This window comes from Phocoena phocoena, chromosome 16, assembly GCF_963924675.1.
Source record: "Phocoena phocoena chromosome 16, mPhoPho1.1, whole genome shotgun sequence".
Taxonomy (NCBI): Eukaryota; Metazoa; Chordata; class Mammalia; order Artiodactyla; family Phocoenidae; genus Phocoena; species Phocoena phocoena.
The window spans coordinates 48,321,937-48,336,269 of NC_089234.1; the positions used below are offsets into that span (position 1 = coordinate 48,321,937).

Sequence of the window (14,333 nt, forward strand, 5' to 3'; positions counted from 1 at the left end):
GGTCCCAGCGCTTCACGCCCACGTGCGCCGCGCCCACGTGCACCGCCCCGTGCGCCGCAGGCACCTCCCAAGGAGGCGCGTCTTGGGCGGAGCTCCTGGCGACCACGCCAAACACAACTGGGTGGGACTCAGATCTTCGGGGCGTGTCCTCGCCCTCCCGGTTCGGCCTCGCGACTCACCGTCGGGTGCGACAGTCGCGCAAGCACCGGGCGGGCGGCGTAGGGTGATGATGGCCAAAAGCTCCGTCCCTGCGTCCCCTCTCTTCCCCGAGAATTCCTGCCCCCTGAAGTCCTCGAGGGCGCCGGGCCCTGGGATGCCTCGATGCTTCCAGCCCCCCGCCCCCGGCTTAGCTCACTGGGAGAAGTTCCCGAGGCCCCTGCCGTTGGAACCCTTCGCCCCCGCGCCCAGACCTGAGCTCCTCGAGGATATGGGCACCGAGTATCCCCCTCCTAGGAAGGGGCGGGTTCCTGGAGCTGAGGGAGCGGTTTTGGAATCGGGGGCAGGGGCAATAGAGCGGGAGAGGGTCACGTATCTAGGTGGGGGGGGGGTTGAACTTCGGATAAGTGGGAGTCTGGACGCACGGTTAAGACATGGGAAATGAGTTCTTGGACAATCCGTCTGGGTTTCCGAATTTGGAATGCCAGGACTCTGGACGTCAGGGCTGAGTTTCTGGATACCTGAGCCTCTGCTCTAAGTGAGGGAGGGCTGGGCCCAGTTTGGGAGGAGGCATGAAGTGGACACAGAGTAGGCATATGTGCTTTAATGAGGTGGCCCGCCAAGAGCCTGCTAGAGCTCCGGGCCTGGAAGGGAGTCACCCATGTCTCCCTTCTGTCATTTCAGGAGGCGGAGTATTTTCCCCAAACCCGAGAAAGCCTCAGAGGCCTGGTTAGCAGTCTTGTCGATGGTTTCCTGGGTAGACTTGGCAACCTGGTCCATGGCTGGGAAAGGAAAGGATAGGGCAGTTGAGTGCGGGGCCCTGGGGAACCACAGCCCTGCAGGGTTAGCCTGGCCTGGGTCTCCCTCCCCAGGAAGAAATGCTGGTAGAGGGTCTGCAGAGGAGAGGGTGTGTCTGGGCAAGGGCTGGGTGGAGGGCAGGGCCACGCTGGGGCTGTCAACCCTCCTGCCCACCAGCCCCACCAGACCTTTCTGCCCTGTTTCTGTGGTCTCATCCACCACTTGCTGAGTTGCTGCTCCAGCCGCCGTCACTAGAACAGAGACATGTGGGATACCTGTTGAGATACCACCAACCACAGGGGCCCCACCATTGCCAACCTTATCTGTTCTCTAGAGTGGTCTGTCCTACAGGCCCAGGGATGGATGCCACGGAGGTAAAGTTCTTTGACCAAGGCCACTCAATGAGGGGCATGAGCCCTTTCCATGACTCCAGGTTGTTCTTGTTTATTTGTAACTCTGGGCTCCTCCCCTCTGGCCTGCTTCCCTTGCCTCTCCAGGATTGCTGCAAAAATATCCAAGTGAGGAAGGAAGGCAGGGCTGGGCCAGGCTGGAATTGGCATCTGGGCTGTGGCTACTGCTGGGCACAGCCCAGGGAGAACCCTGCCGCCTTTAACAACTTCTCCCCCGGAGGCTTGGCCCAGATGCTTGAATTCCCACATTTAGAGCACTGGGGCTTCTACTTTGCAAGGCCCTCTCACCACCTCCTGTCTCCTGTGCTTCTCCCCAGAGGGCACACAAGCAATGACTGCCAATGCCTCCGTGAAAAGGCAGCGTAAGGCATTAGGAAACGAAGTGTGGAACGTAGGTGAAACTTCCAAAGTCAGGCCATCTCCTCTAGACCGGAGTTCGTGCCTGTGAAGAACAGGGTTTGCAGGGGCTCAGGTGGGTCCCCACCTGCTCGGTAGGCAGACAGGTGGCTCTGGCCTTCAGAGATCTGACTCATCCTTGCTGTTGAACAGGAAAGGGCCTGCTTTACCCAGACCCTGGGGACCAGGGGGTACAGGGGTCAGGCAGACCCTGGGTCTACTGCTCACAGAGGTCCCTGAGGTCTCTGTCTGACGTAGCACAGTCAAGACCACAGGGAAGGAGACTCTGCACTCAGCTTACAGATGGGGAAAGTGAGGCCCAGAAGGAAGGGTAGTGTAGACAGAGGCTTCCTGGTACCATTTTAGCCTCAGGGGAGCAACTGTGGGCTTTCCTTGGGGCACTGATGAAGGAGGGGGTTGGTTTAGGTGTTTTCTGTTGACTGGGGTATGTGTAGGACAGACTGGGAGCTGGAGTCCCAAGGGAGGCTGAGCTGGGACTGGAAGAGCTGCCGCTGGTGGGGCTGAAGTCTCCTCACGTACCCTACTCCCCAGTCCACCCCCAGCCCCCAGCTTTATAACCTCAGGTCTGAGGGGGAAAGAGCCAGAGGTGGAGAAACTAAGACTGGGGACCTGCCCTGCCCGCATGAAGGTGGGAAGGTCCTCTGCCTGAGGACTTAAGAGGAAATGAGTATTTCGGAGGAGGGCGGGGAGTGCTCAAAACAAAGCGCGGTGGGAGTCTGAAGCCACCCGTCCCATCCTGTTTCTGTGCGCCTCTGGGACCTGGCGGGCAGAGATCGGGCGTGGTGGCAGAGCGCGCTCTACTCCTGGACTGTCACTCTCCCGAGGGCCCGGGTGGGGCCGCTCCCAGCCCTAGCAGCTGCCTCGGATTGGCTCTGGCAATGCCCAAAGCACCCCACCCCCCCACCACCCCGCCCCACTCCTCAGGCACTGCTGTTCTCCCACTTCCCTCAAGGCATCATTCCCGGGCTGGTCCGGGTGGGCGTCCTTCCGGGTCCCTGCAGCTCTAGAGAGGGCCCTTCCTAGCCAGAACCGCCCGCCGACTTTCCGGCTGCGCAGTCCCCAGGCTTCTGCCCCCGGCCCCACCCCCGCGTCCACCCGGGGGTCCCACTATGTGCCCCAGGTCGCGCGCTGTCCTCACCCGCTTCCTGGGCCGCCCCCTCCACTTGCTGCGTCAGGTCCTGCAAGCCTTTGCTGGCCATGGCTGCTGGGGTCTGCGAGGTACTTCAGGATAACCGTAGCGACGTTGGATCCTGCTCAAAGTGGCGGCGACCCGAGCGCCAGCTCCGGTTTTTAAGGCGCCCCAGGGCCGACCCGCCCTGCAAGGAGGGGGGTTGGAGGGGGCGCGGGGCGGTTCCCAGCACTCGAGCTCAGGGGAGTGACCGGGCCCTGCTCCAGTCCCCGCCGGCCCGAAAGCTCAACCTGGCCTCCGGCGGGCCGTAGTAGGAAGGCCGAGGGTCTGGAGCGGGTCTCGGGGCTGCAGAGGGACTGGATCAGGGGTCCAGAGAGCGGCTGGGGGCAGAGGGGGGCGCACCAATCTCCCTCTACCGCGTGAGCGGGACTTTTCCTCTTTGACCCTGAAGATTCCCCAACCTGTGAGCGCGGGGTCAGCACCAGGTCAGGATCTCCAGGCTGGAGTGGTCATTAATAATAGCAGCTGCCTTTTATTAAGCATTTATGCCTGGCGCTGCCCTAACGCTTACAGCCTCTAGTGTAACCTTCACAACTCTTGGAATGGGTGTTATTAGCAGTTTACAGGAAGCAATTGAGGACAGAGGGCGAGTTAGGTCTCACCCAAATTCACATGTCAAGTCCGAGTCGGTGGGCTGTAAAGCCTAGCGCCCTGACCCACGCCGAGCTGGCGGTCCCCACACACTCAGCCTAGACACTGCAGACTGGCCCTCTGCCCAGCCGCTGCTGGGACAGGGGTAGGGAGGGAGCACAGTGGGGAGATGGTCGAGTAAATCCCTTCCGAGAGGGTGAGTCACTTGCGTGCGTGCGACCCTGGCTGGGGACCAAGCAGCCTGAGGTGGAGGGGGAGTAACGGAGAAGGCGGCCCGTGTGTGTCCAGCCAAGGCAAGGAAATCGTTGTCGGTCACCAAAGCCCAACGACTTGGGCAGGAAGCACCCCAGGCCAAACAGCGAGGAAGAGAGCGGCCAAGCCGCAGGCCTCTCAGGTCACCACTCCTGGGACCGGCGCGCGGGGCGTGGTGACGAGCGGGGGCGCTGGGAGGGGAGTTAGTGACCTGAGCGTCAGTAGGGCAGCCAGGGATCCCAGAAAAAGCAAAAGACCCTCGAGGCACTGTAAGGTCGGACCTTAACAAACGGCACCGCGAAACAGAGGAAAGCTTCAAGTGAGCTTTATTAGGGAGCGCTCCCGGGCGAGGTTCACTGGCCCGAGAGAAAGGGGCCAGAGAAGTCGCGTCCATTACTGGATGAGGGGGATTTTTATTGGGGTAAAAGCAGAAGGCGGCTTGCAAGGGGAGGGGGTGGTTTGCTATACAAGGTAATTCCTTATGTGGTGAGGATACAGCAGGGCCAGGTGTTGGTTGGTCTGTTGTGGGGCGTAAGCCCATTTTCCCTTCCCGTCAGCCCCATTGTTTTCTGGGCAGGAAGTTAGAGTCTCAACATCCTGGCGCTCAAGGGTGCAGTTCGGACCCCCACCCGCCCAGCGCTCTTCCGCTCCAGAGCCCGCCTTCGGAGTCTGGAGACCACCCACTCTGCGTCTGGGTGCGGCGGCTCGACCCTCTCTAAGGCTGCTCTCTGATTCATCCTCTTGGGGCCTGTTTCTGCACGTCCGTCGGGGTCTCCCCTATTGTGGAGCTCTGGGAAGCTCCCACCTACCCAGGTCCACTCGGCTGGCCCAAGCTCTGCCTGTAATGCGTGGGGAGGGGTGGATAAGCCTTGGAGGGTCAGCCCCTGGTGTGGGGTATATGGAAACACACACACACGAAATTGATTAAGGGAGAAGGATTCCCGGGCAAGAGGAAGGGGCAGGCGCTGAGATCAGGTGGGGGAATGGGACACCAAACGCAGACTAACAAAGCAGCTGCCCCGCCCTGCCCCGCCCCGCCCCTCCCGGCCTTGAGCCTGGTCCAGCCCCGAGCACTAAGGCGCTGCAGAGCCGCCTGATGGTACCTCCTGGACTCCGGCGAGCCCCGCCCAGACCCTGCCCCAGGCCTGCCTGCCCTCCTGAGGCCTGCCAGCCCTCCTGAAAAACCACCAGTAGCACCAGTCCCTTTAGCCAGGAAGGCCTTTTACACGGCTCCAAGTTAGCTCACCACTGAGCTGCTGTTGCTTTTTGGCACCAGGCCCAGTGGGCAAGGAGCGAGACTGGGAGGCAGCAGCCTCTCTGGGAGGGGCTTTTGGGCCCAAGCAGGCGACAAAACGGACAGTTGAGTGGCTGTAAAGCCTCAGGCACCGGAGTCAGACCTCTTGGGTTCACATACCCCCAGGGCAAGTTCCTTCATCTCTCTGCGCCTCAGGGTCTCAAGGAGCCTCATCAAGCCTGACAGTGGGGGGCACAATACCAGAATCTCCCCAGTGTTGCGGTGAGGATTAAATGGGCTGATGGATGCCTGACACTCCGCTGAGGGTCCTTCAAGGTGGGGAGAGGGAAGGCCCCCTTAATCTTGCTAATTCTTACTCATCCTTCCAGTTTCATGGAAAATATCACAACCACGGGCTTCCCTGGTGGTCCAGTTGTTAAGAATCTGCCTCCCAATGCAGGGGACACAGGTTCGAGCCCTGGTCCAGGAAGATCCCCCATGCGGAGCAACTAAGCCCGTGCGCCACAACTACTGAGCCTGCGCTCTAGAGCCTGTGCGCCACAACTACTGAAGCCTGCGCGCCCTAGAGCCCGTGCTCTGCAACAAGAGAAGCCACCACAATGAGAGGCCTGCACAACGCAACGAAGAGTAGCCCCCAGTCGCCACAACTAAAGAAAGCCAGCACACAGGAGCAAAGACCCAACGCAGCTAAAAATAAATAAATTAATTAAAAATATATATATCACAACCTCTGGGAAGCCTTCCTTAACTATCACAGATTAGATGAAGTATGCCAGATTGGGCCTCCCAGCATTCTGTACTTCCCTAACATGACACTTACCAGACTTTAGTGATTGCTTTTCAAATTCTCTCTCTTCCCTCTGTAGGAGAACAAAATTTGACACTCCAAAATGTCATTTTGGCAAGCCAGTTATTTCAAGGTGAAAACAATCAAGGCCCAAAAGACTCAGGGGAAAACTTTGATCTTTCCCCTTAGCTGAATTTAGAGAGAGGGCCTTACAGGAATAGAGCTATCGCCATAAATAACTAGAGTATGAACTAGGTGTGTAGACAGGGAGGAACCGAGAAAAGTCTATTTGTTAAAATTCCTCTCTGTGTCCCATTGTCTGTGCATGGCCCAGCAAACATTTATTTACCGAACATTTGCTTTTCCATCTCCATGTCAATTGCCTTCCTCCCCAAATCTCTAGCCCCAAGATCCTCTTTTGTCTTTAGCTGAAGATGGTATTTAAGGTGAAGGCTTCAGCCATTTTGACAAGTTACTCAGTTTTCCTGGGTCTGTCCCATGTATACACACTACTAAATTTTGATTTTCTCCTGTCAATCTGTCTCATGTCAGTATGATTCTTTGAACCAGCCAGAAGAACCTAGAAAGGTAAAGGAAAATTTCTTCCTCCCTGACACCTCCAAGATTCCGAGCAATTGGAGAGGAGAGAGCATACCTAGTTTGGTTCCTCAGAGTCAAGCACCTTGCCTGATACATGGTAGATGATTGAAAAATCTGTTACAGCAACGTTGGAAGAGGTCATCAAGAGGGTATAACTGTTGGTTGCCTTGCGAGCTGGACCTGGGCAATCAGAGGCTCCTCACCCCCTCCCCTGTTCTTGGAATGTATGTCCTGCCTGCAATTCCCATACCAGCGGCCATTTCAAGGACACAGCCTTGACAGAGTAAGGTGTTGTTGAAACCCTCTGGATTGAATATATGACTGACCCGAGTTAAGTCCTCTGTTAACTTTTAAGATTTTGGTGGGCTGGGGCAGAGATCTATTCATCTTGTGGCCGCCCAAGACAAGCCTCATACGTAAGTTCTCTTATTAAAACTGCCACCTGGGCTTCCCTCGTGGCGCAGTGGTTGAGAGTCCGCCTGCCGATGCAGGGGACACGGGTTCGTGCCCCGGTCCAGGAAGATCCCACATGCTGCAGGGCGGCTAGGCCCGTGAGCCATGGCCACTGAGCCTGCGCGTCTGGAGCCTGTGCTCCGCAACCGGAGAGGGCACAACAGTAAGACGCCCGCGTACCGCAAAAAAAAAAAAAAAAACCTGCCACCTACTGGGACTTCCCTGGTGGTCTACTGGGTAAGACTCCACGCTCCCAATGCAGGGGGCCCGGGTTCTATCCCTGGTCCGGGAACTAGATCCCACATGCACGCCGCAACTAAGAGTCCGTATGCCGCAATGAAGATCCCAAGTGCTACAACTAAGACCTGGCGCAGCCAAAATAAATAAATAAATATTAAAAAACAAAACAAAACTGCCACCTACCGAAAAAAAAAAAAAAGGGACAGGGTGCCTGACGCTTCTCGGATAAGGAGAGGATGGGGGGAGAGCAGTAACTCTCTAGGGAAGTCAGGTGCAGCCCCACAGATCCCACAGCACATAATAGGGGGCTTAAAGGCAAAGAGCACTGCAGTGCCCATGGGATGGGGAAGAGGCTACCTGGACCGGGCAGACCTTGTTGTTTGATCACAGGAACTGGCCCTGAATATGGGGGTGAGAGCAGGGGGCAAGCAGCAGGGACCCTCCCAGGTTCCTTCAGCAGAGGAGAGGGCACTGGGACCCCAGGGGCCGAGTCTAGGTGTCCTCCTCCCCCAGTTACCTGAGAGGGCCCAGATCCTCACCGCTTTCTCTCCGGCAAGCCCAGGCCCCAGATGCCCTCCTCCTGGGGCACGCACAGGCCTGCTGATAAGCAGTGTCTGAGCCCGGAGCAGGAACACCTGGGACTGCCCGCACCTCTTCCAGACCCTTCATTCCTCCCACGGTAGGGTTTGGGGGCTGCAAGAGCAGCAGCTCACTGCTCCTTTCTGCCTCCTCAGCCATGGATACCCATGACCGGCAGGCTGGGATACAACGAAGCTCAGCTGTGTTTGACTGGTTCCCAGCCCCCCAGGGCTGCCCTTGACCTCTGCTCCCCACCACAGAGGCAGGGTGGGAGGGTGGTGTGGACTCAAGTTTTGGTGCCCACACCCAGGGCTGGAGGGCTGGGGCAAGCCACTTAGATGCTCTGAACCCAAACTGGCTGTCACAGGAAAGGGAGCCTTGCTCTCCTTGCTCAGGCACCTCTGAACGAGACTCCAGGGCATGACGCCAATAGCCCTTCGTGTAGGACAACGACCACCCTGGTCCCCGGGTTGTTTTGAAACCTTGGGGGTGGCGGCATCTGCCATAACGCCACTGGAGCCCCCGCAGTCCGGGTGGACGTAGCAGAGCATGGGAATCAGCTGCCTGGCTCTGGAGCGAGGCCACCTGGACTTCTGCCCGGGTCCCAGCTTCCTAGCTTTGTGCCCTTGGGCAAGTTATTTAACTCTCTGTTTCTCAGTTCATTTTCAACGAAACTGGGACGTGCCATTTGTTTTGAGGATTAAAGGAGGTAAAGCACTCAGTACAGTGTCCCACACCTGGAAGGAGCTCAACAAATGTTCGTTTTTACTCTTTTTCTCTCAAGGTGGAGGCTGGCTCTTCTGCCTCTACGCTGTTGTGTTTTCTAATGATACTTGACAGAACTCTTTGGTGAAAGGGAAAGCCCAGGTCCAACTTGGTGGGGAGCTCAAGGCTGGGTGGGACCAGGCGGGAGGAACCCTGGGGTCACGTCCTTCTTCACAGAGGAGGATGCAAAGAGTCCCTACTATGGGTCTAGACTTCCCATCTTTGAAAGTCACCATCTGCTCCAGGGAGGGGCGTTAGGTATCCCTGTTCCCAGAAGGAACTGTTCCACCAAGGACACACGTAGAGGGAAGGCCCAGGAGGCCCATCCTCACCCTCTGTCGTCAGTGGCGTCCATCCTCAGAGGGTGAGCCAAAGCTCAAAACCTGGGGCATCCCGGCGTCACGCTCCAGCGGACAGTGTGTCCTTGAAGGTGTCTGCCCGAGCCAAAAGCAGGGCTGCCACCTCCATGTGAAAAGCCAGTGGGGGTGGCCTGGTTTCAATCCCTGGTCGGGGAACTGAGATCCTGCAAGCCACGCAGCATGGCCGAAAAACAAAAAACAAAAAACGGCAATGGCGGGGTGGCGGTGCAGGGGGACTCCCTGAAGGCAGTGCCCGCTATCAGTAGGTTCCAGAAACGCCCAGGTGTTCCCGTAGCATACCTGGCCCAGCTCCTGTTCCCAAGAGGGCCCAGAGGGCATCTTCATGAATGAGGCAGCACAGACAGGAGGCCTGAGCAGGTATGCAGTAGGGATTTGAGTTTTATTTGGAATCATTAAAAAAAAAAAATTCATAGCAGCATCGGTGGGGTCAGAAGGACCAGAGGGGTTGAGGGAACAAGGGAGGCAGGTGATGGTGGTGGCGGCAGCGTGGGAGGACTAGCCTGTGGGCAGCCAGGGGAGGACGTGGGGACCATGGCCTCCGAGCTCACCTGCAGCCCTCTAATCTCCTCCACTCTTGGTCTGGGAGAGAGAGAGACTTTCACACACAGCTCTGGGGCCCCAGCCCTCAGTGGCCACCCTGGGTGGGGTGGGGACAGGTGTCATCTGTGCCCTTCTGCCCTGAGGGGGCCATCCATGAGGAGACCTCACACTCAGGCTCAGGGGCCTGCAGGTCAAGAGGCTCCCTTGAGGGCTCTGGGGCCCCAGGAGGGAAGCAGCTTGCCCAGGGACCCCCCTGTAACACCAGGAGCCCAGGTCCTACCGCCTCAGCCACTTCCTCTTCCACTTTGGCCGCCTCGTCCTCCTGCAAGGGGGCAGGTTGCTGCAGGTCCTCCTGTGGGAAAGCAAAGGGGACGTGGGACCAGGTGGAGGGCACAGAGTCCCCAGCTCCTTGCATCCAGGGCCTTGTCACCCTGGCCTCAGAGGTGAGCAGAGGCCCTCATCATCTTGCTCTGTGTGGAGGGCTGGAGGTGAGGGAGGTATGAGGGCCAGACTGACCTTGGAGGTGACAGAGCCTCACGTAAGGATTCACAGCGGTACTCTGCCTGATGATGCCAAGGCCTTCCGGGGGTACCAAGTACCCTTGAGCCCAGCTTCACCCCCAAAAGCAGATGCTGAGTCACTGACAGTCCCTGGTTGGGCCTCCTCCATGAGGAAGCCCAGTGAGGTGGGGTGGGCAGTGGCCCCTGAAGCACTAGGCCTGACCCCACCCTCAGTGTTCCTGAATCACGTGATCACATACCCTTGTCCTCCTGTGACCCCAAAGAGCCCTAGGAGGAGGTGCATGCTATCACCATTCACATGGGGACCCTATGCCTAGAGAGGCCAGGTATCCAGCTTAAGGCCTCAGAGGTCAAAGCAGTGAGGCTTGTAGGGATCAGGTCTGGTTTGCTCCAGGCCCAACCCTATCCCAGTAGCATGAGTGCCACCCGCTTTCCTTCTCCCTGCCTCCTGGATGGGCACTGGGCTCAGGCAGGTCTGGCTGGAACCAGCAGCGGTTATATGGTCCTCTCCCACTTCCTGTCTCCTTCTATCCACCTACACCCGGCCAGGCGCTTGCCTGAGATGGTGGCCTGTCTGGGGGTGGTCGTGTGAATGCTGGTAGGCTGGGCCAGACTGGGTGATCAGCTTGGACACTAGTCTCAGCTCCTACCTCTGGAGGGTCCTGCCACCTCTCCGTTACCATGGGGCCATCCTGCCCCTTGGTGGACTGGGGCAGCCAGAGTTGGGGCAGGCTCTCCAGGCAAAGGACAGGTGGCCGCCTACCTAGTCCTGCTGCCCCAAGGTGGGTGCATGAGGCCAGTGGCATGAACGGTCAGACAGACTGGCAGTGCTGCATCCTTCTACGGTTCACTGGAGGGCGAGTCACGGCTGGTTTTGGGGTGTCACCAGGAAATGTCTTCCTTGGGGTAGCTCCAAGGGCTCACCAGCCCTCCTCCAAAGTCAGAGAGGAGTGCCCAGGCTGCTGCTCAGAGGTGCAGCAGCAGCCTGGCCCCATCCCAAGGCCTCTTTTGCTAGGGGATGAGGGAGGGAGGGGCCTGGGATCTCCTGGGGTACATTTGGGTAGTGCCCAGGGGCACTGATGATGATGATGTAGTCACCTCCCTTTGTCGGGTGCTCACCACGAGCAAGGCGAAGCTGCATCATGGGGGCCATTTCCCTGCATCATCTCAGCCCAGTGAAATGGATACTCTCAGCCCCACCCTCCCCCCACCCCAGGCATTTTACAGCTGAAAACATGGAGGCCCCGAGAGGTTGAGTAGCTTCCCAAGGTCACAGAGCTAGGACGAGGCAGAGCTGGGAACTAGAAGGAAGGGCACCTGCCTGTTCCTAGGATCCGGAGACCTTGTGCTGGCCCTGGAAACAGATGCCTTGGTGCTGCCCCCAGAGCCAGGGGCAGGGTGACCCCCTACCCTTCCACCCACCCACTCCCTGGAGCAGGGATTCAAAGTGCTGGGTGCCTGGGACTCTACAGGCCCCTCGTGGCCTGTGCCAGGTAGGAGAGCTTTCTAAAGCACAGCCTCATACAGAGCTGAGACGGCACATCTCTGGAATAGGAAAACCTCCTGCCCACAGTGCTCCCACCATGATCTCCCGATCTCCTGCTCAGAGTCTCCCTTTCAGAGCACAGTCTCGGGACCCAGGCTGCCCAGAGAATTGCAGGCTCACTCAGACTAGCCATGGGACCTTGATTACCATATCTCTCTGGGCCTCATTTCCACACCCTGTCTCATGGGATTTTGGGCCAAAGAAATGAGTTAGTCGGTGTAAAATGCTTCAAGCAGAGTCTTTCTGTGGTGGGTTCTGGGACAGTTCTCCCAGCCAGCCTCCACCCCCTGGGAGTGCTCCCCTGCTCCTGTGCTCTCTGTTGCCCGGCGCGCGTGCGTGCGCGCGCACACACACACGGGCACACTCACACCAGGCACAAGCACGCACACACGCACGCTCGCAAAGGTGGAGGCAGAGGGTGTGGTCAGAACCCTCACTCTTTTTCCGTCACCAGGGGGCGCTGTTTCCCTGCTGCTCCTTGGAGGAGGAGGCCCTGCCCCGCCCGGAGGGAGGCTGGACACTGGGTTGGCGGTGACCTGGCAGCTCTGAGCTGGTGTCCACTGCCCGTGGGAGGCCGCCCGTCACCACTCGGGGCCCTGAGGACCCCTCTTTCGCTATGGAATGGGGTGTCTCCTAAATGCTGAGCGCCGTCAGGAGAATGTGGTTTTGAGCCTCATTCCAACTGGGCCCCACACAGCTCTGCTCACAGGGGTGGTCGTGAGGATTCCAGGACTTAATGGATGTGACAACACCAAACGCAGACCAGGGCCCCTGAGTCTCCATTCCCCTGTATGTCAGTGGGGTGATAGTGCCTCCTCCCCAGCTGGCCTCCCTGGGGCCCAGGGGAAAGGATGGGACAGGGCTGAGGGCCAGGGCTGGGGACCAGGTCTCACCTTGTGCACCACTCTGGAGGTGATCGCGATGTTCTCTGCTTCCTCTACGGTCTTGGTGGCCACGGTGTTGACACTGGAGACCACGGCCTCGCTCACGGCGTTGGCGTGCTCCTTGGTCTTCTCAGCCACTGTGGGAGGAATCTAGCTGGCTTTGGCCCTGACCCCACCCCACCCAGGCCTGGCCTTCCCGTCAGGCCAGAGCAGCCCCTTTCCCAGGGCGCTCAAAACTCTGGCTCTACTGGAGACCTTAGGCTGTCCCCTTTCTGACTCCAGGGGAGCTCTGACGACGATGGGGGCAGTCCACCCTGGGTCTAGCCCCAGATTCTGGAGAAATCTGGGTCCGTGTACAGCAGGGGGGAAAGGAGGTGCCTGGGCTTGGGCCTTTAGCACCAGGGTGCAAAAGTCCCTGCAAGTCCTAGCCTCCACGTCCCCGGGTACTGGGGCTCCTCACCTGAGGTCACACTCTGCACAACACCTTCCTTGGTCTTGGATCCTGTGGAGGAAGTGGAGGCGTCAGCCCAGTCCCACTCCTGGTGTTGGGAGTGGGGGAGTGGGCCAGGCAAGCACACCACAGAACAGCTGGACAAGCTGCAGGGTCAGTGGGAGGTAAGGATGGTGTCTGGGGGCCGGCCATCCTTTCAAAGGCCACTTCCTGCTGTGTCTGGAGGAAGGGGATGGATGGGAAGTGGACAGGACAGGATGGGGGGACAAGAGAGACCAGGCCTGAGGTAGGGTCTGGACCTCATGTGGGTATGGCCCGGGCCTCGGAAGCAGCGCAGGACAGGGTCAACGAGAGCTGAGTCATCGGCTCAGCCTCCTCTTCGGAAGGAGCTGACGGGGGTGGGGTGCACGGGAGGCTGGACAGGACACTGAGGGCTGGTCTCATCTCCCCTGAAGCGCCCCTTCCCTCTGGGCGGGGTGGGGACCCGTGGCCTGGCTGCTGAGCCCCTGCTTGCCCAGTCCGCGGGGCTCCAGGCTCAGTGTGGCTTCTTACCCGAGTTAGGGGGCCTGTGGGTGATGCTGGGCAGGGGCGCTGGTGTGCGCTGGTGTGTGCGCACAAACAGGTGTGTCTGAGGGCTAAGTGCCTCCCTTGCTGTTCTGTCCCAGAGGCCCCTGGGGCCCTGAGGAGGCCAAACAGACAATGGGGTGTGCGGGAGAGTGGCGGTCCTCCAGGGCTGGGAGACCCTGACTCAACTGCCACGTCCTCATCCCTCTCAAAATGCCTCCCAGGGGCTGGGGGATAAAGTAAAGCCCAGATAACTGGGCGGCCGCCAAGCTGCCCTGCCCTGCCAGGCCCTGCCACGCCCAAACTCACCCACATACATGACACCCTCCTTGGTCTTCTCAGCAGCCTCTGTCACCCCCTGCTTGGTCTTCTCCACGGCGCCCACCACACCCTCCTTGGCGATGGAGAAGCCCTTCTTGAAGACGTCCATGGCTGTGGGCAGGGATGGGGGCCTGACTCCCCGGGCGAACTGTGACTGGAGCTGGCTCGAGTGCTGCCGCAGCTGCTGTCCCTACTGCTGCCTCTTATTGCCGCCAATGAAATAATGATGATGCAGTGGCGGCTGATGGGAGCCCAGCCAGCCCAGCGGTGGGGGCGGGGAAGGAGGGAGGGAGGAAGCAGGCTCGCCGCCCCCTTCTCCCAGGGTTCCCGAGCCCCTGCTGGCTCAACCCTCCCCTCCTGTCCCCTGCCCTCCCTGGAGGGGCCATAGAGGGCCGGACACATCCTTATCCATCACTGCCCTTCATTCATTTGCCGCCCTGTGCACCCACAGGGGCAGCCTTGACTGGGTGCTCCCAGGCCTGGGGCTGTTGTATCTGTGTACATCTGGGGCAGAGAGGGGTCACAGAGGGGGGCAGGCACAGAGAGGGGAGGTGCCTCTGTTACCAGTGTCCCAGATAGGGCAGGGGTCAGGACCAAGCAGGTCTGTCAGGCAAGAGTGGCCAACCTCCCAGAC

At 59.2% G+C, this 14,333-nt stretch overlaps 2 protein-coding genes across 2 annotated transcripts; both read right to left on the minus strand.

The window, feature by feature from the left end:
* Positions 1-745: 745 nt before the first annotated feature.
* On the minus strand, positions 746-3,079 carry ADIRF (adipogenesis regulatory factor). The gene is made up of 3 exons (XM_065894750.1): positions 2,920-3,079; positions 1,143-1,205; positions 746-938 (listed from the first exon to the last, which is right to left on the minus strand). The coding sequence occupies exons 1-3, from the start codon at positions 2,978-2,980 to the stop codon at positions 832-834; spliced, it is 231 nt and encodes a 76-aa protein (XP_065750822.1). The 5' UTR covers positions 2,981-3,079; the 3' UTR covers positions 746-831.
* Positions 3,080-9,402: 6,323 nt separating this feature from the next.
* SNCG (synuclein gamma) lies at positions 9,403-13,922 on the minus strand. Its single transcript, XM_065894351.1, has 5 exons — positions 13,688-13,922; positions 12,824-12,865; positions 12,373-12,500; positions 9,693-9,764; positions 9,403-9,451 (listed from the first exon to the last, which is right to left on the minus strand). The coding sequence occupies exons 1-5, from the start codon at positions 13,806-13,808 to the stop codon at positions 9,431-9,433; spliced, it is 384 nt and encodes a 127-aa protein (XP_065750423.1). The 5' UTR covers positions 13,809-13,922; the 3' UTR covers positions 9,403-9,430.
* Positions 13,923-14,333: the final 411 nt, after the last annotated feature.

Bases quoted from the DNA above. Each gene is read 5' to 3' on its own strand.
- ADIRF (XM_065894750.1), bottom strand. From the start codon at position 2,980: ATGGCCAGCAAAGGCTTGCAGGACCTGACGCAGCAAGTGGAGGGGGCG. The intron at 1,206-2,919 runs GTGAGGACAGCG...TCTCTGTTCTAG, and splicing joins GGGGGCGGCCCAGGAAGCGG to TGACGGCGGCTGGAGCAGCA. The intron at 939-1,142 runs GTCTGGTGGGGC...TTCCTTTCCCAG, and splicing joins CACAGAAACAGGGCAGAAAG to CCATGGACCAGGTTGCCAAG.
- SNCG (XM_065894351.1), bottom strand. From the start codon at position 13,808: ATGGACGTCTTCAAGAAGGGCTTCTCCATCGCCAAGGAGGGTGTGGTG. The intron at 12,501-12,823 runs GTGAGGAGCCCC...TTCCTCCCACAG, and splicing joins TGTGCAGAGTGTGACCTCAG to TGGCTGAGAAGACCAAGGAG. The intron at 9,452-9,692 runs GTAGGACCTGGG...TCTCTCTCCCAG, and splicing joins AAGAGGAAGTGGCTGAGGCG to ACCAAGAGTGGAGGAGATTA.